General features: G+C 44.8%; 1 protein-coding gene across 1 annotated transcript in view; it reads right to left on the reverse strand.

Annotated features, from left to right (window-relative positions):
- The window catches only part of LOC137630156 (uncharacterized), a 93,620-nt gene that overhangs the window by 64,436 nt on the left and 5,166 nt on the right, over positions 1 to 24,018 (reverse strand). The window contains exons 2-3 of the mRNA XM_068361609.1: positions 11,385 to 11,580; positions 3,071 to 3,222 (exon numbers count right to left, since the gene is read on the reverse strand). Coding sequence (XP_068217710.1) covers positions 3,071 to 3,222; positions 11,385 to 11,580 — 348 coding nt within the window. The remainder of the gene's footprint in view (positions 1 to 3,070; positions 3,223 to 11,384; positions 11,581 to 24,018) is intronic.

The following is a 24,018-nucleotide window of genomic DNA, read 5'->3' on the forward strand; positions in this document are numbered from 1 at the left end:
CTGATCATAACCAAAGGTAAACAAAATTTTCAGTACTCGATTGTAAAATGCTTCCAAATTGATATCCTATGAAACAAGAAAATGGAATAATGATAGACAGTAAGAAAATATTGACAAAATATGATCCAGATGATTGCCGAATCATAACATATCAAAATAAATCTACGGAAACTTCACTTTTCTAGTTCGACATACGGCCAACTCGACTTACGACTCATCTCTCTGTCGTAAGTCAAGCAATAACTGTACACCAAAGAGTGCAGATTTAAGGGTAGACCACCATTTATGTTCCTGAGTTGTACCAGAAAGGGTTTCTTTTATGGTTAAATTGTACTCCTTTTCAGTTGAGGCATAAACTCTCTGAACAAAAGCTCGAAGCTCAGTATAGTTGTTCCAGATCAAATCTGATCAGTTACCCTTCCAAAGATGATAGGCCTCCTGCTTCTCCAAATAAGCACATCTACAATCATTATTGAACTACGGTTTGTCCCTCACTCGGTACCTTAGCACATGAGAAGGGACACGCCTATTAATTATGTTGACTAGATTCTCATTCAAAGTGACAACAGGATCAACACTTCTATATAATTGTGACCGATTCAAGCACAAAAGATCATGCAAAATCCCATTCCAGTCTGCTTGGGATTTCATCTAAATTTTACAAGAGTATGATATATCAGGGATAGGCTGCTCAGTCTTCACTACTAATGAAATCAAGGCATGATCAGATGTCCCGACTGGAGAACCAACCTTACTAGTTATAATGCCAGGGGAGTCAGTGTATACGAGGTCCAAGCAATTACCAGACCTGTGAGTAGCTTCATTTATGATCTGCTCACAGCCTGATTCAGAGGCAGTCTAAAGCTCTTAAGCCATGGTGATCGGTAGGAGAGATAGAACTTAACCACTCCCTATGGTGAGCATTAAAACCACCAACAAAGACAAAAGAAGCCTTTCTATCATCTTCTTGTATCTTAGCCATAATGGTAAGAAGACAATCGAAGGTAGAATCATCCATATCTGGATTTTGGTAAATGGAACACAAATAAAAGTTGTTATGCCTGCCACAAACTTTTATTACCTGAATCTCATGACATCCACATTGATAGCAGGACATATGAGAAACAGGGTACTCGGTCCTAATATACACCGCCATTCCCCTGGCCCTAGGGATGGCATCACGTTTCAACATTATTGGCTTCTTAAAACCACTTATAAGGAGCTCAGAGGAGTGCCCCATATTAGAAACCAAAGTTTCTGAGCACAAAAGAATATCATACTGTCTGGACGCAACTGTAAGGTCTTGGATATTCGCATGAAGACCACGAATATTGCAATACAGTAGACGACATTGACAAAATCTAGGACGTACTGGTCCCGGATTTCGCTCAATGTCTCCAGACAGCATAAGAATTAATAGAAATAAAAAAAGAGACATCATACTTAAAAACTAGACTAACACGAATTATAACAAAAACAATATGTACAGAATTATAAATAAAGTGATTCATGAAACCCATAGACTATAGTAAAAAGTCGGAAAAACTGGTCAACATGGAGCCGATACATCATGCAAGGCTAATTACCCTCCAGGATAGCCACTTCAACAATCGGAAAAGGAAAAGACAACCTCTTGATAAACCACCAGACATCCATGGCCCTTCTATTAAGCCTGCCCAACACACCATTTCAAAAAAACAAGAGGAAGAAAAAAAATAAGATAGAAAAGTGTGCCTGAGTGTACCCTCAAGCAAGAGAACTCTAACCCAAGACAATGGAAGACCATGGTACAGAGAACAAGACTAGAGAACAAGGGTTTAATTTTGGAGTGTCCTTCTCCTAGAAGAGCTGCTTACCATAGCTAAAGTCTCTTCTACCCTTACCAAGAGGAAAGTACACTGAACAAATTGCAGTACAGTAATTAACCCCTTGGGTGAAGATGTGTTTAGTATCTCATTGTTGTCAGGTGTATGAGGAAAGACAAGAATAGGTAAAGAATAGGCCAGACTATTCTGTGTAAGTGTAGGCAAAGAAAAAATAAGCCGTAACTAGAGAGAGGGATCCAATGCATTACTGTCTGGCCAGTCAAAGGATCCAATACCTCTCTAGTGGTAGTATCTCTACGGGCGGCTGGTGCCCCGGCCAACCTACTACCTATAATCTGATATAAACAGATCTCCACTCAATGCACTCATAGGGGCGAGAGAAATCTAGACATAGCTGGATAATCAGGGATGGATGGAATATCTAAAGGATCCGGCTCAGGGAGCACAGCAGCCTTAGCCATGGGATCTGCTATAAGAACTGGTTCAGGTTCATATTGTACTTTATCATCACTGGTTGATAAAATATTAACAAAATTATGGCTGTTGTCACCCGTGACTGGAGCTTCAGTGGGCTCCTTGTTATTACCGACAGTAGACGAAAAAGAGAAACGATCTCTCTTAAATCGTTTCTTACAGCGAGAACAATATCTCTCCCACTAAGGGGACGACTACTCCCTACAATACTCACATGGTGATTCCTAAGAACATTATTTACCTCTACAAGGACGACCTGGGTGTGGATCTAATTCCACAGAGCTCGTAAATGTACCACAGGGGGGACTATATTGGCAAGGGCAGGAATGCATTGAATTCAAAATAATAGATGCAAGGCACTCACTTGCAATCTCACAAATATTGATAGAACGCAAGTAACAGTGAATATCAAGACACAAGTATTAAGCACTTTAAGGGTACAGTGAGGCCAATACAGATTTCTGACTTACTTCACGACCAGGAGTGTTGTGAGGAAGCACTTTGAACAAGCGTTATGCATCATGCGCAGCAGTTGCCTAACAACAAAGCATGATGCAATCGAACCAATTTCCTTTTGATTGTCTAGTTGTAGAAAACAAAACTAGGAGTAACCCCACATAAATAACTCAGTTTGTATTTGTGTAGGAATAAATTTTATCTATAAGGAATGTTAGAAAATAAGTAGTACTAGCAAAAGGATATCTTAAAACTAGTCAGGCACAAGAAGCATGTCCACATAAAAAATATACACATACTAAAAGATTGCTTACCTTTCTTGCCTTCTCAATGGACAAAGCTTTACTCTTCATACCCTCTGATACACCATAGCCAATGTCCTCATGGTAAACCCCATCTTTCAACTGTACTCGTACCCTAGCACTAATTCCAACATAATACCGACTGTTGTAGTGGTCCACAAAATCTGCAATATACCTCAGGTATAGTTACTAGTTCAGATACTACTTCTGTATCAATAAATACTAATTAGTTAGCGAAATTGCCTTCAAGACTCATAAAGGATTTGCTCTTCAGGGAATTTAAAATTTTTTTCCAAAATAATAGAATCCAGTATCAGAGTAAGTAAAAAACAAATTTTTAAAGGTACCGTATTTGACGCCCTAAAGGACACTTTTTTCCCAAAAATTTTAGCTAAAAAAAATTGCCGTCTTATACACCGTAGGTAAAGTTTGAGACCTACCATAGGCTTAGGCTAATCTAACCCAGCTTATGCTAGGTAATTGAATTTGTTAAAATGAAAACAATTTAAAATGAAATGCTGTGACTTCCGCTTATAAACATCAGCTGACAAAATGTAAACATCGAGTTACAGTTGTGTTCTCAGCAATCTAAACTTTTTCTTTCTTTAGCCTTTGATGATTTTAATGGTATTGTTAATAACGGTACAGTAGTGCAGTACTGTAATCAAATTTAGATTAGCATATTTATTTTTCATTAAAAATCCACCATGATTCGAATCATCCTCACTCTTCCTCCAATCAAGCACCATCTTCTCTGTCACGTCAAACTGTCATTAGCGGTACTTTGTTATTGTTGACTGAACACAAACAAAATGGCTTTTCTGTTATGCGACGTGTAGAAACTTTTAGGCATTTGACAAGTAAAATATTTGTAATAACATCTTTACCAAAAGCTCTTAGTATTTTTAGTTATTGCTTGAATGTATAAATGCATTTCTTTGTTCACTGTGATCAGCGATGAAATGTAAAGAAAACAACGTTTTCTGTTCTAGACAGCATTTATTAGGAAAAATTTGATATAGTATCAGTCTTATTTCAATTATTTTGAATTACTGAGGATAAAGTAAAACAAAAAAAATTAATATTATTCAATACCCAAGATATCCGTTGTTGCAAAAGCTAACGTACACATAGATGTGTAAATACGTTCGTTTCTTCGTCATGATCGGTGATGAAATGTAAACAAAGCAATGATTTCGGTTTTATGTTAAGCAAAAGCATGATATAAAAGGGTCTTTAATTTATTTTAGATTTTTAAGTATACAACAAAAGCTAACCTATGCACTAATGGTTGTCTTATGCATGGAAATATACTGTATGTTTCTACTTGTGCAATGTACAGCTAGCCTATTTTCAATACTATGCTTAAATACACTGAAATCTGTTTTCCTGAATCTGACCTGCTGAAATAAGGGTGCGTCTTATATGCCTGTGCGTCTTACAGGCCGTCAAATACGATAATTTATATTTTTCCAAACTGTATAAACCTGAGTCCTTTAATAGGAATATGTTATCAGTGAATCTGGAGACATCTGTTAAAATTTTAAGGAGGCAGCAGTAGTTACTGGTTTGCGGCGAGGAAGCCCAGCCCACTTGACTGGTCACTGAACTTACCCTTTGACATTAAACCTAGAACTTTTGGGGTGGTTGCGTGAGATATATAATTTAAAGGACTCAGATTTGTATATAGTAGTTAGAAAAAAATAGAATCATTATGGAAGTTGGAAGCTATCCTCAAACACTCCTGACGGACTAGTACAGGGTAGCCGTAATTGGATGTTTCTTTTCCAACAAAGTGTGAGCTGGTTGGGCAATTGCGAATCCTGTAGTAGGAAGCTTTTCTAACATGTAATGATGTAGAAATTACCAATGACCCTTACACCTTGTCCCTGCGAGCTGACTGTGTTTGCTCGAACAAAGCTCAAGACGAATCAGCACATTAGTCGTTGAGTGCATTTTCCTAAAACACCACTGGAAAAGTGATATAAACAACAGTCTTGCATTGACCATCTCCATGATATTACATAAACATAATGTCAATGCAATTGGTCAAATGTTTCCAGCTAAAAACTTATCCTAGCCAGGTTTTAAAAATTCTAAAAAAATGGTTATTTCCCAGACTTTTGGGTCACTATGATTCTTTTAATAATACATACATATACAAAGGCACTTCCCCCAATTTTGGGGGGTAGCTGACATCAAACAAATGAAACAGAAAAGGGGACACTCCTCTCTACGTTCCTCCCAGCCTGACAAGGGACTCTCAACAGAGTTCGGCTGGTACTGCTAGGGTTGCCACAGCCGACCCTTCCCCGTTATCCACCACAGATGAAGCTTCATAACACTGAATCCCCTACTGCTGCTACCTCCGCGGTCATCCAAGGCACCAGAGGAAGCAGCAGGGACTACCGGAACTGCGTCACAATCGCTCGCCATTCATTCCTATTTCTAGCACGCTCTCTTGCCTCTCTCACATCTATCCTCTTATCACCCAGAGCTTCCTTCACTCCATCCATCCACCCAAACCTTGACCTTTCTCTTGTACTTCTCCCATCAACTCTTGCATTCATCACCTTCTTTAGCAGACAGCCATTTTCCACTCTCGTAACATGGCCAAACCACCTCAACACATTCATATCCACTCTAGCTGCTAACTCATTTCGTACACCCGTTCTCACTCTCACTACTTCGTTCCTAACCCTATCTACTCGAGATACATCAGCCATACTCCTTAGACACTTCATCTCAAACACATTCAATTTCTGTCTCTCCATCACTTTCATTCCCCACAACTCCGATCCATACATCACAGTTGGTACAATCACTTCCTCATACAGAACTCTCTTTACATTCATGCCCAACCCTCTATTTTTTACTACTCCCTTAACTGCCCCCAACACTTTGCATCCTTCATTCACTCTCTGACGTACATCTGCTTCCACTCCACCATTTGCTGCAACAACAAACCCCAAGTATTTAAACTGATCCACCTCCTCAAGTAACTTTCCATTCAACATGACCTTCAACCTCGCACCACCTTCCCTTCTTGTACATCTCATAACCTTACTCTTACCCACATTAACTCTCAACTTCCTTATCTCACACACCCTTCAAAATTCTGTCACTAATCGGCCAAGCTTCTCTTCCGCATCTGCAACCAAAACAGTATCATCTGCAAACAACAACTGATTTACCTCCCATTCATGGTCATTCTCGTCTACCAGTTTCAATCCTCGTCCAAGCACTCGAGCATTCACCTCTCTCACCACTCCATCAACATAAAAGTTAAACATCACACATCCCTGTCTCAGCCCCACTCTCACCGGAAGCCAATTGCTCACCTCATTTCTTATCCTAACACATGCTTTACTACCTTTGTAGAAAGTTTTCACTGCTTGCAACAACCTTCAACCAACTCCATATAACCTCATCACATTCCACATTGCTTCCCTATCAAGTCTATCATATGGTTTCTCCAGATCCATAAACGCAACATACACCTCCTTACCTTTTGCTAAATATTTCTCTCATATCTGCCCAACTGTAAAAATCTGATTCATACAACCCCTACCTCTTCTAAAACCACCCTGTACTTCCAAGATTGCATTCTCTCTTTTATCCTTAATCCTATTAATCATTACTCTACCATACACTTTTCCCACCACACTCAACAAACTAATACCCCTTGAATTACAACTCATGCACATCTCCCTTACCCTTATATAGTGGTACAATACCATTGACAACACAAATCACATAAACAATCTCACCAACCAGTACAGTCACACCCCCTTCCTTCAACATCTCAACTCTCACACCATCCATACCAGATGCTTTTCCTACTCTCGTTTCATCTAGTGCTCTCCTCACTTCCTCTCTTGTAATCTCTCCCTCATTCTCATCTCCCATTACCTGCACCTCAACACCTACAACAGCAATTATGTTTGCCTCCCTATTATCCTCAACATTCAGTTAACTTTCAAAATATTCTGCCCACCTTTTCCTTGCCTCCTCTCCTTTTAACATAAAATAATCTATTATTAAAGGGCACATGTTTAATCACTCCCTATGGAATTCCATCGGGACCAGGGGCCGTATCATTGTAAGTAGCAAGGTCAGAATCTAATTACCTTTCAGTAAAGGAATATTATAACATTACTCCTTTTCTGTTGTAAAATATAAGTTTTTGTTCTTCAATGCTTCTATACTGGTGATCAGGATCTGCTTCACACTTACATGATACATTAGAAAAATGTTCAGCCAAAGCTTTGCTAATCTCAGGTGCTCCAGTCACATAATGACCATTCACCTTCAACATTGGTGGTAGGTTTTGGGAAAATTTGCCTGCTATCTTTTTTACTTTCCTCCACACAGATGGTGGTGGTGTTCTACTGTTTACTCAGGAAACAAAAGATATCCAAGACTGGCACCTAGCTACTTTCACTGCATGAGAGATCTGTACTCTACTGTATATTACTAATTTCTCCTCTGTACAACCAACGTCTCAGCACTCGAGTCAAAAGATGACTTTATAGCTTTGTGTAGGGTAGTTAATTCTGATGAACACCAAGGGACTGGTTGCCATCTGAATACTACTGTAGTTTTGGGAATTGAATTGACTTCTGCTGTAAGTCTATGGCATCATCTTTACTAAAAGTGTTCTGCATTCCCTTCAATCTTGTTTAGTTCCCGAGGTCTATCCCAGTCTGCCTTGTCAAGGTTCCATAGTAGAGATCTCTGCAAGGATGAATTATTATTGGCGTATATAATAATTGGTACATGATCAATACCATGTCAATCACATACCTTTCTCCAATCAAAATCAAGAAGGCAGTTAGAGCTTACTATTGAAAGGTGAATGGTCAATGCATGACAAGATATCTATCTGAATATGAAAATGTAAGGGGCTCTACTGTATTAAGGAGTCCCACAGCTTCATTTTCCACAATTGATGATATAATGTCGTCCCTTGTGTTTGCTAAAACATCACCCCATAAAGGATGTTTACTATGCAAATCTCCCAGTAGGAGAAAAGATTGAGAGTTGCTGAATCACCTCTACTAAATTGTCCGACAAGATGTTGTCATTTGGGGGGCAAGTAATAGGAGAAAAATGACAAATTCAGAGATAATTTGTATTTTCCCCTAACAAATACAAACCTGGAATTATTTATGTGGATATTCTTTCAGCAGAAGCTTTTAGCAGAAGCTGGAGGTAGCCCTTATCTTGCATCTCACTTGAGTCTCTAGCACGAAAGAATGCTTGACACCAAAGCACGAGCGCTTCGCTCGTGAGCGTGAGTATCTAGATCATGATTGTGAGCTTATGCCTCTCGATATGAACATTTAGCTTTAGATTGAGTGTGTCTAGCCTGATATACAGCCTTGTAGCTCATGAGCGTCAAATTCGTTCGTGATCTTACCTCAAGACGCTCGCGATCATGATCACAAGAATCTTGCTCGTGACCGTGAGAGTGTATTCCATGATCCAGAGCGCGAGCGAGAACTTCGTGATCACGATCGCAGTTACAAGTGTCTCGCTCGTGAGCACGTAACTCACGACCACGAGCGTGAACGTATCTTTCTGATGTAGAGGTGAGAATGTAGAGTCAGGGCCATGTGCAACCTTATTTCATAATCCCTTTGATATTGATGCAAGCAATCATTCTAATAACATTAGAATTTAGCCAAGATATATATACTATTTATACTTGTATATTTACATTGTATCTTCTAGATTGAATCCTAAGAGGCTCTGCCTGGATATATCTAGGTTGCTGCTTCTGGTTTTTGGAGACCTGTATGTAAACTGTTTTATTCACTACACCATAGACGTCCCCTTCTCAGCCACTAATTTAGTTTTTTTTCTTTGGTATCATTGTTTTTCCCCCATTTTTTTTTTTTTCCTCTCCTAATGTTTAGTACTTACATAACCCGAAATGGGCTTACCTCTGGATAATATTACGCAACTACAGTTCTAGCTGGGTCCCCTTGCCCAGTATAAAATCAAGGGGTGGTAACCAGTGCCCAGTTCTCTTGCACTATTACCTAGATTTTTGGGTATTCCACAATTTTACTTTTTTGGTAGTGAACGTTGGAGTGCGGTTGGCATTCGGACACTAGGCAGTTTGCGTGCTACATCTAGCCACAGTCCACAAACCACTACAACGTGAGTGTGACCGCGAACGTCTCACTTGCAATCACTTAAACGTTCTCAAGAAGTGTAAACACTGACATCATAATTATGGTCACGAGCGTCATGCTCGCAACCGTGAATTTCCTTCTAATGAGCGTGAGCGTGCTCGTAAGCTTGAGTGCGCTTGTGAATATGAGCGACTAGCTCGTGATCCCAAGTGTCCTCAAAGATAAAGCGACTAGAGACACAAAAGTGGTCACAAGCGTCAGCGTGAGTGATCGCGAGCGTCTCGCTCGTCAGCGCGAGCACGATCGTGAGTTCTAAGAGGTTGAGGAAAGACTAATGTCGCAATCGAGGTCACTATCTTGTTCGCGATCATGAGCATGAGCGCTAACTTGAGTGTCTGGTTCACGATCACAAGCGTCTAGCTCATGAGCATGACCATAAAAAGCTCGTGATTGAGACCACGAGCATCCTGAGCTCACAACCGTGAGTGTATAACTCATGATCTGGAGCATGAGCGTAAACATGCGCAAAAGTTGTGTAAAGACACTCCCTCGGAAGGGGAAATCTTACACATGGATGCAAACCTCCGAGCAGCACTCCGTTTCCTTACAAAGGGTTCTTTCTATCTCAAAGGAAGGTTAACATAAAGTGTTGCTAGAGAAAAAAGCCAAGGCTTAATTCTGAGTTGTCCCAGAAGGGGATTTCCCTAAGGGGAATCCTGCTAGAGTAGTCCCTCGAAGGAGAAACCGAACAGGTGTTCTTTTTCAAGAAGAACGTTGAGATCATGATAAACTACGATTTCGTGATCGTTGCAATCTCTGGCAATCAATGATCATCACAAAAGACAGCCTAATGGGTGTCCAACTTCTGATTATCACGAATGACAACCTCACTGACCAGGAAGACGAGGTGATGAGTCTTGCCCCTGCGATTGTTGAACAGAAAAAATTCTGAACTCATCACTGGATTGTCGCGAACGACATCCTGACCGACCAGGAAGACGAAGGGATGGGTCTTGCTCCTGCGATCATTGAACAGAATAAAATTCTGATCATATCATTGGAATGTCACGAACGACATCCTAATCAAGCAGGAAGATCGATTGTTGAATAAACCCTTGGTTGACGATCTTCCTTGATTTCGCAATCCTCGACACGCAGGAGCTGTATACATGCTGAAACATTTCCTGTAGAGAGAGAGAAAAATTGTGGAATGTTGGGAGACTACGAGATCGGCAGAAGGTGAGAATATTCGTTGTCAGCGAAAGTCAAAGGAAGGGCGAACGGGAGTATACCTAGTCGACAGCAAAGATGTCAGCCGCAGCTACAGTCACCGACTTCACACCCGATGTCGTCATGAAGCGCTAAGGAAAATTTAAATAGAGGATTAAAAGTTCCTCCCCTCCGAGGGGGAAGAATAAACTCAACCCGCGAATGGAAAAGGAAACCCTTAAGAGGAGTCGTCAGCGCACAGGAATCCTTCCAATACCTCGCAGAACAAACATTGACATCTGAAACCGCCACATTACCCTGAAGTGGACCGTTGTGTAGAAACAAGTCATATCTATAAAGAATAGAATGAGCGTAAAGCAATATTGGTAAATGGCTAAGCCTTGAAGGGAGAGAGAGGAGACATCCGCTCTCTACCAGCCAAAAATAAAAAGTGAAGTGGTTCACTGAACCGTGAGTAGATATAAGTGGCTGAGTAGCCCTCAGCCACCCACTACGTACCTACCCACTGTAGTGATTAGGTAGGGTTGTCACCTCGCACTTGAAATCTACAGTAATAGCTGCCCTCCAGCTACCGCTAGATGTAATATCCAAATAAATAGCGGAAGGTTTGTTCATATGGGAACAAACAAGGCTACTGTAAATAGTTTAACGAATCAAACTAAACACCACCTACAGTATTCATTGCAGAGAAAAAGATATCTAATAACACAGAGATAAGTTAAAAGTCATTCTGAGGGTGAATTTTCTTAATCTCTCATAAACACCTGGTGTACAATAATTTACATCTGCATAAGTAGGTTAAGAATAATGAAAGATTTCCTTTTCTACAGTAGCTTTATCAAACCTGCCAACATCCATGTATATCTATCAATACAGAAACTACTTCTTGAAAGTAATATGGAAAATTAAGAATATAAGGACTGAAAAGAACAAAACACATTCACTGATCTTACCAATAGTCTGATTTGTAACAGAGTGGCTCCATCCATTAAAGCCAAAAATTTCATTTGCAAGGGCTATAAGTCGCCATCCCTCGATGTATGCAATACGTTGGCCTCCTGCTCCACTTCTCTGACTGATGAATGAGGAACCAAGCTTCTGACGTAAAATTTTTTGAACAGCTTCTTGCTCCTCAACAGTAAATTCAGTCTGTAAATCATCAAGGGTTTTAATAAGAAAATCTTTATCTTTTTTAAAGTACTATTGTATCACAAATTTTAAAAGTAATTTGTATTTTTATTAGCAATATAATCCAAAGTTCTTTAGTAGGGGTAGATTTTGGCAACAGCTGGTAATGGCTAATGAAGAATTATCGAGGTTCTGGTAACCACCACGCAGTATCACTAGAGGCCCGGGTCTGCCAACGCATTACTCCTTTATTCAAATTCTGCCTAGGATTTGCGGAGTAGATGCGGCAGGAAGTGAAATTTAAAGGACTTGAGTTTATATATAGGTATGAAAAATACAAATAATTTCAAAATATGACAAATTCGGAGATAATTTTTATTTTTCCTAACCATACAAACCTTAGCTATTTACATAGGGTATTACTTTCGGTGTAGCTGAATGATGAGCCATTAGATTTTTAATGAGGGTTAACTACCCCCTCGCTAGTTAGCGAGGGGGTAGGGGAGGGGTAGCTAGTTAGCGAGGGGGTAGGGGAGGAGTAGCTAGCTAGCCCTCCCCCCTTACACACCGGTGAACTGATTCACTTTGCTTAGAGGTAGGACTTCACGGGGGACAGGGCTGGCAGGCAAGTATGAGTGAATAGCTAAGATTTGTATGGTTAGGAAAAATACAAATTATCTCCGAATTTGTCATTTGTTCCGTAACCGAAATACAAACCACGCTATTTACATGGGGTGACTTAACCCTTAGGTAGGGTGGTAAGTCCCAGCCTCACTGGCTTTGGCTTTGCCCGGGGACTCAGAATCCGAGTGTGTAGCACTCGAGATAAGGAGTCCCTGCACCTTGCAAGTTCCTACATAAGCTTGTGTGTGAAGGAAAGAAGTGTGACTCGTCATAGGAAGTTGACATGAAGTCCTTTAGATAGAATTCTAGGCTAGGACGTTCCCAATACCACCTCGTCAGGGTATGGGGGACGCAACAGTATTATTTGATACTAGGAACACAAGGAAGCATGGTTTACCTGCAGTGGTTTGAGGTCAGCTATGCAGAGAACCCAGGATGCTGCTTTCCCCAAGAGAGGGGAGGATGAAGAAAAGAGTGAGGGCCAGACATACTTTTTCATTCATGCAGACTAAAACCGGGTAGCAATGCCCTCAACCTTCTGCTACTTGTCCATTAAGGAGCCCGAGGTTAGACCAGCTGTTATGCAGCCACCACAGGGCCGATAGAGAACGTATCGAGCCTCCTGTGGGTCACATCCTGCAGGTAGTGGGCTGTGAAGGTCGTTTGACGCTTCCAGACCCCAGCTTGTAGAACCTGCGTCACTGAGAAGTTTCTCTTGAATGCCAGGGACGTAGCGATGCCTCTGACATCGTGTGCTCTAGGGCAACGTGATGGAGGAGGGTCTGGATTCAGGGAATGGTGGATGACCCTGCGAATCAAAGCTGAGATGGTGTTCTTAGTGACCCTCCTCTTCGTCCTTCCTGTACTCACAAACAGGGCTTGCACTCGGGGAAGAACTGCAGCTGTTCTCTTAAGGAATGAAGCGAGCCGATAGTGGAATCGAGTGGACTTCGGTCCATCTTATTATCTCTACTGCAAGATGGGATAGCTGTTGTGGAAAGGTACCTCCCTGCTTGTTGATGTAAGACACTACCGTGGTGTTGTCGCTCATCACCACCACGGGGTGACCCGCCAGGATCCGTTGGAACTGTTGAAGTGCCAGATATACGGCCTTCATTTCTAGCAGATTTACGTGGAGGCACTTTTCTGATTCTGACCATAGGCCTGAGATCCTGTGGTTCAGAACATGGGCCCCACACCCATCTTTTGAAGCGTCCGAGAACAGCATCAAATCCGAGGGAGGACGAGAAGATCCACTCCCTTTCGAAGGTTTCCGTCCGTCACCCACCACTGAAGGTTCGTCCGTTCCGCAGGACCCATGGGGACCAGAATGTCCGGGGAATCATGGCCTTGATTCCACCGGGACTTGAGCCGCCATTGCAGGGATCTCATCCTCAGGCGGCCATTTGGAACCAGACGGGCCAAGGAGGAAAGGTGACCTAGGAGACGTAACCACGATTGGGCTGGAAGCTCTTCTCGTCTGAGGAAAGGATCTGCGACCCTCCTCAGCCTTGCTATCCTGTCGTCTGATGGGAAGGCTTTGTGGAGATTGGTGTCCAATATCATACCTAGATATACCAGTCGTTGAGATGGAAGCAGAGAAGACTTCTCGAGATTTATCACGAACCCTAGATCTTGGCAAAGTCCCAGAAGCTTGTCTCGGTGTCGAAGAAGGGTCGATTCCGAGTCTGCCAGGATCAGCCAGTCGTCCAGATAGCGGAGGCGACGGATGCTGATCCTGTGTGCCCACTAAGATATCAGGGTGAACACTGGTGAATACCTGGGGTGCTGTGGAGAGACCGAAACACAGCACCTTGAACTGGTAGATCTTGTTGTCTAGGCTGAATCTCAAGTACTTCCTGGAAGACGGATGGATTGGGATCTGGAAGTACGCATCCTTCAGATCCAGTGTACATATGAAGTCTTGCGGTCTCACTGCAAGTCTGACCATGTCTGCTGTCTCCATGCTGAACGGAGTTTGTTTGACAAACTTGTTCAAGGCTGAGAGGTCGATGACGGGTCTCCAGCCTCCAGACGCCTTCTTTACAAGAAAGAGTCGACTGAAGAAGCCTGGGGAGCCGTCAACGACCTCCTGGAGAGCATCCTTCTTGAGCATGGTCTCAACTTCTGCCCAAAGGGCTAGCCCCTTTACCGATCCCATGGCATAGGAGCTCAACGACACTGGATTCGCTGTCAGGGGAGGAAAAGATGTTATGAACGGGACGCGATATCCCTGACTGATCACGGAGATCGTCCAGGAATCGGCCCCGAGTTGCTGCCACCTGAATGCGCAACTTTGCAGGCATCCCCCTACTGGTGGACATGCAGGGGGATTGCCAATCCTGGCGTTTGCGGCCTTGGCCGCTCCCTCTAGGATTCTTGCCTCCCCTGGAGGACTTTCCACCCTTCTTATCTTTGACAGGAAAGGGCTGCTGCTTGGACACTCTCGTCTTTGCTGCCGCTGCCGGTTTCGTCGTCTTGGACTGGCGAGGTTGCTGAGGTGCTGGAGGTTTGTAGGGCTTAGATGTAAGAGCCCTTTGGAGGAGAGAATCGTGGTTCGATTTCCTCCACCTCTCAGCTGCCTGTTTGTTTCACATCCTTGGGCTCAAACAGGCTCTTTCCTAGGATGGAAGAGTATCTGAGTTTGCAGACATCCACGGCTGGGACCTTCGAGTGGAACCTCTCGGTCACCGCATCACGTCGTTTCAAGATCGAGTTTGCCCACAAGTTCGAAACTTGGTGGGCCAGAAACTCGATGATACGTGTGCCCGAGAGGAGGAAGGTCTCCAGGGCCTTCCTGGTGCTCTCCTTGGACAGATCCTTGGATCGCAGCAGGATGCCCAGAGACCCTAGCCAGACATCAAGCCACGAAGTGGCCTGCATGGCACACTTTGCGATCTTCTCCTGACTCAGGATCTCTCTTGCCGAGAATGTCACCTGCCGGTTGGAGAGTCTCTCAAGAGAGACTCCCCTGCTAAGCTCTTCCACGGAGTGGTGGAGCAGGAGAGCTAAACAAGGCTCCTCCATGATCTCAAAGTAAATCCTCTGTTGCACACGAGGAGGTGGGAGGAGCTTGTTACCAGCAGAGGAACGGCTGGAGGAGGAGAGCTCAAAAAGCTGGCCCTCAACCTTATCTCTGACACTCTTCACCCCTTGGGACTAAGGCAGAGCCGCACTGGCCTTAGAGGGTTTCTGAGTGCCATAGACTTGGTCCAAGACCGTATCCTTGCCTTCACGAGGGGCAGTCTCCGGGTCCTTGAACTTGTTGAGATGCCTCATCAAAGCCAGGACTTGCCAGAAGGCGTGCTCTGAATCATGCTGCTCTCCTCCTGGTGAACTGGCAGCAAAGTCTCCTGTCCCCAACTGCTCTACTTGGGGGGACACGTCGTGGACATTCTCCTGGGGTCTCGCTGGCTCTGGTCGAATCTGTGAAGAAGACTTCGGGACGGTCTTCGAGTCCTTCGGTTCCCTTTTAGGAGGGATGCAGGACTCCAGTAAAGAAGTCTGAGGGCTCTTCTCCGCCCCAACACACGACGATTCTCCTACTCGTGGTGGGGTCTCTCCCATTGGTGCGGTGGGAGAAGGTCTCAGCTCGATAGATTCTCCTGAGGACGGAAAAGCTTCGTCCACAGAAGAAGGAGAGAACGTCTGAGGGGGGAAGGAGCCTTCGTTACGGACTTCTTAGGAGCCAGTTTGACCCTAGGAGAAGTCACCACGAACTCTACTCCTCTCTTCCTCTTCAGTGGGGTCGAAGCTGTCGTTGGTTTGAGACCCAAATCAGCGAAGGCAGGCTTAACAGCCTGGCCGACCGCTCTGATAAGGGACCCAAACCAAGGCTGTTGACTGACAGACGCAGTGTCAGAGACTCCCACTGGAGGGAAGGGGATCGGGCGATCCTTCGGAGTAGAAACCATAGGGCCTGCCTGAAAGGAAGAAGAACATTGGTGCCTAGAACTCTCTGAAGACTTCCCCTCCTCCTGTGAGCTCGCTGCTCTGCGCCTGCGGGGGGTATCGTGAAGATGATGACCTGGTTGTACGCGCTCCTGAAGACTCGCTAGGCTGCTCGCGTTGCGAAACCCAGCGGGAATCGCGCTTGAGGTCGCGGGATGGAAAAATCGCAGGTTCGCGCGAGAGTGCGGAGATGAAAGCACGGGCAAGGGGGCGCGTGGGCGAGGGTGCGCGCGTGCGAGCGTTGGCAGCCAAGAGAATGACGGCGCGTAGGGTGAGAAGGTGAGCGACCACGCACAAGTGAGATTGCACGTGAACGCGTAGGTGACCTTCGGTAAGCAGGATCGTGGACGCGCGGGCGCGCTAGAGAGTGCTTGCGCGCAGGCGATGGATCACGCGGGCGTGCAGGTGCACGGTCTGGAGAAGACGGCTGGGGGGCAGGGCCAGCAGGTGTAGAAGCGCGTACCGGAGGCTGCTCGTGAGCGCGTAGTGTCTCGTCCAACTCTGGAAGTGCGCAAAGGTGAGTGCACACGATGGCGCGCAGGCAAGGGCTGACACGTGGGCGAGTTCCGAGGGCACGCAGGTGATTGCGGGCGAGAAGGAGAAGGAAGAGTCTTCTTGCCTGCGCCCAGATCCGGGGATCATGGGCGCGCGAGCGTACGATGGCGCGCAGGAGAAGATCACTGGCGAGCTGGAGATTGTGGGCGCGCATGGCGCGTGCCAGGAACAGGGTGCGCAGATGTGCGCTGGCGAGTAGGAGATCGCTGGCGCGTAGGCGAGCGCTGGCGAGCAGGAGATCGGTGACGAGCAGGAGAGCGCTGACGAGTTGACTCTGCTTCTGCTGCAGGAGGTCGCTGGCGCGTAGGATGGTCCTCAGCAACAGCGCACGAGCGCGCAGAACACGGGCGCACAGGTGAAACCTGGCACTTAAGGGACTTGCTCACATTATGAGACAAGCCCTTTTGCCCCGAAGGGACCGGTGCCCATTGGAAAACGGGGTGCTTGGGCGCCCACTGCGCGTCAGCTTCCAGGAACGGAGAAGGAAGATCCACAGGTCTGGCAGGTGTGGGAGATCGCGAACGATCTGCAGAGAGGTCCAGTGATGCAGCTGCAACAGTCGACTCACGTCGAGGAGGAACCTCTGCGGGGGACGTCGAGGGCGAAGAACCGAAGAGGTGCCTCGTAAATCCCTTGTAGGGAGAAGGAAGACCTCTACGACAAAGAGGAGGGCGAGCCTTGCGGCGAAGACAACCTCTAGGAGCAGGAACACCATCGTCGGTCCTCCAAAGAGGAGTCTCTGTCAGTGAACTCCCCCGAGGGGGAGAATCACCCGCAGGAGAGACCGTTGGACTCAGCTCCTCCCTCGAAGGATGTTCGGAGGGGGGAACTGAGCCTTCAGCAACATCAGCAACCAAGGCAGGGGTTTGACCCGACCCGTCGAAAGCCCCTGCCACAACAACGTCAACGATAGACAGAGGATCTACCTCCGCTATCGCCGGCGACTGTTTGACAGCTGCGACCAACTGGATCAAGTCAAACAGGGCTTCCCTGGAGGGCGAACCCTTAAGCCCCAAGGAAGCCCAAAGCTGCAATAAATCATCATTATACACAGTGTTATTAAAATCCTCCCCCGGAGGAGAAAGAGGAGCTGCCTCGCTATGGGAGGCAACTCCCTCTCCCGAACCCCGAGGTTGGTCAACAAAAGAATGGCCTACGCTACCACTCGCCGGCCTCTCACGAGAGACCGATTGAATGGGAGCTTCGGAGGAGGTTCGGGCAACGAAAGAAGAGTCCTTGGAACCTTCCTTCTTCAAGGAAACCCTTGAAGGAAAAAGATCCTGCTTAGACTTCTTCTTCCGTCGCCGGAAAAACCTCTCCCACTAGGAGGTAGACCACTTCCTGCACTCACTGCAAACTTTGTCTCTATCACACCGTTGACCTCTGCAGTACGGACACAAGGTGTGAGGGTCCGTCTCGACCGTCGACATAAAAGTCCCACAAGGGCGGTCGGGTAAGCCAGGGCAACTTTCGAACACACAACTGTAAGAAAAAGCAAAACAGATTAAGGCTGTCAATATGAGAGGGTGAGGTAGACACGTCTGACCATCACCCGTGCCAAAAGCGTGATCTGTTCACTGGTGTGTGAGGGGGGAGGGGTGGCTAGCTACCCCTCCCCTACCCCCTCGCTAACTAGTGAGGGGGTAGTTAACCCCGTTAAAAATCTAATGGCTTGTCATTCAGCTACGCCGAAAGTAATACCCCATGTAAATAGCGTGGTTTGTATTTCGGTTACGGAACAACTGTGATTTACTCCTTTGTGAATACAAACCTTTGTCCTTTAGTTGGGGAGGCATCCTTAGGAGGGAGGAAGACCTGCTCTACTAACTAGCCCAGGATCACAATGTTTAGTCTGGATAGAAGATCAGAACAAAGGATCCTAGCATCCCATGACCCATGGTTGAATAACTTAATGTGTCACAGCCTACGCATTTTTTCATACAAGAACCTATCTTCAATGGGAATAATGGACTGTATTGGGTTTGTTTTGTTTGTCACACTCCCCTTCAAAGGGAGTGTGGGGATTTTACACTTTTACTCATATTAAAAGGACAACCCATCACATTAGTGTCTGTTTCAGCTCCATAACGATTCACCGGCTGATCCCAAGAGAGGGAAAGAAGGCCAGTCATTCTCATGCTTGAACCTAAAATCATGATGGGAACACTATCTTAGACACAAAGCTTGGAAACTCTCAAAACTTCTGTCAGTAGATGTAAAAGGTCTGAGTACCACCTTGTGTGTAGCCATTTCAGTGCTATCAGAGTGATCTGGAGAATGAGCATAATGATGTCCTGAAAAGGAGCAGGGCTTACTATATCAATTTCTGGATGAGGCTAAGGCTAAGAGAAAGACTGTCTCAAGAGTGAAATCCCTGTCTGAGATCCTCGTAAATGGTTCAGAGAGGGCCTTTCAAAGTGATCAAGGACTCTGGTCTCAATCCAAACTGTGGGCTTGATTTTCTGAGGGGGACAAGATTGTTCGAAACTAAGTCAAAGCTGATTATTGTCACAAAGAAGAGAGGTCTATTCCTCTCAGTCTAAAGACCTGGTTCAAAGAAGAGTGATAGTCTTTAACCACTAAAACTGAAAGGAGTTTCTCATCCCAAAGGTACACCAGAAAGTCCACAACTAATGGAACAGAGGATTTAAGCGGAGAAGCGTTCCTCCTACAACACCAGTCAGTGAAGACCACCAATTTTGCATGGTAGACTGCTGTTAAAGACTATCGGAGGCATCCAGACTTGGATGTGAAAAGCCTCTCTCTGAGGAGATGATGGATAACCTCCACCTGTCAAGGGACAGCCAGCCCACTGCACGGTGTTGTTTCTTCATGTGTGGTTGACATAGGAGATTGTACCAAGTTGGAAACTCTCAAAACTTCTGTCAGTAGATGTAAAAGGTCTGGGTACCACCTTGTGTATAGCCATTTCAGTGCTATCAGAGTGATCTGGAGAATGAGCATAATGATGGCTCTGCTGATCACTCTCCTTATAAGACAAAACAGTGAGAAGGTGTAAATGTCGAGGCCATCCCACAGGTGATGGAATGTGTCCTCTAGTGCTGTTGTTTGATCTGGTACTGGTGAGTAATAACCTGTGAGTTTGTTGTTGAAGGGAGTGGCAAACATGTCGATTATTGGGGAACCAAACTAAGTCAGGATTTCCTACATCAATAGAGGATTCAAAAACCCATTATGAGGCCGCAAATTGATCGCGACAACTCTAAGATTGTCTGCGATGACGTTTCATATCCCTGGGAATGGAATGGAACAAAGGTGCAACCTTCCATGTGGAACCATATGTTCCAGGGAAGATAGATGTCTTAGCAATCTCTCCCAGTTCTTCTCTGTGAGAGATTCCTGTATCAAGAAGGCCGTCATAACTTTCCTCAACCTCTGCAACTTGTACTTTGATAGGAACACTTTGCCTTGGACCATGTAGATCACCATTCCCAAGTAGACAATCTTCTGACTTTGGGCAAGAACAGACTTCCTCAGATTAAATTGGATACCCAGATCCTCACAAAACTCGAGAAGAGGTTGGGATTTGGACTTTCTTAAGGTAATAGAGAAGTCGTACCTCCATCACAAGCCCAGGTTGAGACTAGCGAGAACACCCTAGTGAACATTCGAAGTGCTGTGGAAAGGTTTTGTTCCCAGGGCAAATTAAAGATATTTGAATAAATCCTGATGAATTGGGATTTGGAAGTACTGTATACGCCTTTCAGGTCTATGGACAAAAGAAAGTCGTTGCGTTGTATTGCTTGTAAAACCATGTTGGGGTCTCCAGCTTGAACTTCGTTTGCAGAAATAAAAGTCATTCAGATAGGACAGATTGATACCTGATCTCAAGCCTCTTCTGCACTAGAAAGAGGGTGTTGTGGAACCCTGGAGAAGAGTCATTGACCCCTTGTCCACTTGCTTATCCAACACCTGTTTGACCTCTTCCTGGAGGAGATCTTTGATGGATCCTCTCGAATACTATGACCGGTTCATCGGCAGTGGAGTGAGAGACTTATTGAATGGGAGGCGGTATCCAACGCGAAGAACCTCTACCGTACGAGGCTCTATCCTGTGGAACTGCCACCTAATCCATTGACTCGACAAGCATCTCAAAAGTCTCAAGAAAGAAGATTCCTCCTAAGGCTCGTTGGATGTTGACTCTAAGTGACTCATGTCAACAGGCCACAGGAAATCAGCAGGTTCAGGGGATGCTAGTCTTGCCCTCTTTGTCTTCGGTGGCGATGACTTATCGCGAGAATGTACAGTCTCTCGTAGAAGACAATCGTTTGTTCTTTACTTTTGAGTTAATGCCTTTCTTTTCCCTAATTCACTCTCTGGAGAAAGCAGAGATGAGTCAAATTACATTTAGCTGGACAAGGGTCTAACTTGTCTAGAGACTCGGAATCCTGACCGGATTGTGGTGGTGGTTCTGCAGCTAACTTCTGGGGCGATGCCTCTCCGATCAAACTAGCCCCTCTCTGATAGACGACCACTATTGGAAAAAGCCTGTATTCTGCAGTACACCTCAGGATGTTCAGTTGAGGATCCTTAATTTGTGGTTGCCCTTTCCCAGAACGTATCCTCATACCTCACGAATAAAGCGAGAATGTATAGGATACCTTCCTTAACCCTTTTACCCCCAAAGGACGTACTGGTACGTTTCACAAAAGCCATCCCTTTACCCCCATGGACGTACCAGTACGTCCTTGCAAAAAAATGCTGTAAAAATTTGTTTTTCATATTTTTTGATAATTTTTTGAGAAAATTCAGGGATTTTCCAAGAGAATGAGACCAACCTGACCTCTCTATGACAAAAATTAAGGCTGTTAGAGCAATTTAAAAAAAAATATACTGCAAAATGTGCTGGGAAAAAAATAACCCCCTGGGGGTTAAGGGTTGGAAATTTCCAAAAACCCCGGGGGTAAAAGGGTTAAGAAATGATATCCATCCTGCATTATCTCCTTCATAGGGAAAGAAACTGTACGACTCAAATCGAATGGTCTACCCTGGATTCTTCCGTAACATCATCTCAATATTTCATCATAGAATCCTTTTGCTCCTAGGATACCAGCCAGCGGGTCTTTGAATAGAGAGGGGTAATTGAATACCTTTCCCTGATTGCGCACGATCCTCACTGACAACAGTGCGAGCATAATGAGGGATCTCGGTTCTTGTTCACATGCTGAGATCAAACTTGAGAAGTCACCATCAATACTGTACCTATAACTTGTGACAGAGTGGGAAGATCTAGTTCGATGAGCAGTACCGGCCAGTAAGCAGATCTTGAGCGATGGTGTCACCGAAGTGTCTCGGGAACTTCTAGAGAGAGGAGAGATGAGGGTGGCCGTCCACGTCCTAACCAGTAGTGCTCATCCCCGGTATCATTAGAGAATGATCACTAGTAGTACGAACGTAATCTCCTGTACCTCGTACTAAAACCCTTCGAGGGGGTTGGGTTTTGGTACAGCACTGCGTCTCCCTAGAAACCATACAGAAGAATCAGTTGAAGTCTCGAAAGACTCTGCCTGATCGGTCAGCCTGTTCTTCAGTGACCTCTTCCACTTTCATTTCAGGACAGTATGAGCACTGAGAAGCAGGTAACAGAAACAGGTGAATTAGCTACCCGGTGGCCTTAAGAACGAGCAGAAGTTCTGGTTGCATGAATCCTGATCACTTTGTTCCTGATAGCGAGGTTCTCAATTGCACGATTCCACTCATGGCTGCCGATTGTATAATTCCCAATCATGGCTGATACTGTGGGTATGATGATCATGGAGAACAAGCAAGCTGAATTCGTAATATGAGTCCAGAGCGAGAACGAAGCACTAAAGAACATATATAAAATGTCCTATTGCATAACACAGAACAGAAGTGGTGATCACCTGACAAACATACTGAAAAGTATTCTTGGGGAAGAAAGCATCTGATACATAACCTTTTGCTTTATGTACAAAGTATCCAATGTACTCGGGCCATACTCCTGAGTAGGCACATTTGGTTACATACCGTCCCTTCCACACGTACAAAGGGAGAGATCAGTCAGAGGTGAAACTTAGTAGAGGAAGGGATGACAGCTTCAAAGTCTGACTCTTCAAGAGGCCAAAGTGCTCCTACCTCTCATCCCCTCAGAGGCTGGAGAAGGAACAGGTGCTTCCATTTCTGATGTGTGAACATAAAACCATGGCACTGAGCAATATCTAGGTATGTTGTGTGAAGGCCTGTAGTTGGTGAGGAGTCTTGCTGATGATACCATATAAGTAATGTGAATTCTCTATGATCGGTAGTGTTCAGAGCAATCCTGATCTTGTTTTCTTTTGGGAACTGTTAAGAGGAAGGACAGCAGCCCTCTTCTCCAGATCAAGGGTATGAGAACCCTAGTAACAGGCATGTGAACACCTGTACAGAATTATATACTGCTTAAAGATGGGCACAATCTTGGTACATATTGCATGATTGATTATAGGTGCAAAAGTAATACATACTGATGAATGTTCCCAAAATGACAACTCTCGGCATGCACTGCTTTCCTCTATCTCTCCTGAAAGCAAGTGTGTGCTCTTTCAGGAAGGGAAAGAAGAGCAGGGCCCTTTATTTCTAACAACAGCGGGTGTGTGTGCTCATTCCTAGTGAAAATAAAGAGCACAGGTAGCAGGTGTGTAAGTACCTGTACCGTGTACCGATACATATACGGTACATGGAGAAGGGAACGTTACCAGTACTTACCTTCTCACCTCGCAGATGAGACGAGAACATACTGGGATCCCTGAATCCCTTTCCCAAGTGGAATGTACTTGGTAGCACACTATCTCTCCTGTGGGGGAGAGAAACGGTGGGAGTCACACGTACAATACTCCGGATAATTGTTCTTCCTGGATGTCTTTAAAGACATCTTCCTTGGTAGGATCTCATAAGAATATCCTGTATGCATAGGGCTCTTGCTTTAAGGGGAACCAACGTTTGGTGATCTGGTGCACACGTAGGCTTCTTCCTCTTGGGGAATCTGCAAGCATAGATCTAGTATGTGGTACATTCTTGAAAGGTACTCATGAGGATCCAGTGCGAGGTACATTCCAAGAACGTATGCATGGGGATCCAAAGCAAGGTGATCCAGTGAAGTCTGAAGGTATGTCTAGGACGTACATACTGGTGAACATAAAACTCTTAAGAAGGTAAAGGTGTGCTCTCAGAAAAAGGTCGTGTAAGCAATTGAGAGCACGTATGCAGGGTCCTCTGCACGGACATAATGAATTTGAAAGTAATTTTCATTTTTCCTAACAATACTGTATAAACCTTGAGCACTTTATTAGGGATATACTTTTGGCGAAG

Source organism: Palaemon carinicauda, chromosome 38, assembly GCF_036898095.1.
Source record: "Palaemon carinicauda isolate YSFRI2023 chromosome 38, ASM3689809v2, whole genome shotgun sequence".
Taxonomy (NCBI): Eukaryota; Metazoa; Arthropoda; class Malacostraca; order Decapoda; family Palaemonidae; genus Palaemon; species Palaemon carinicauda.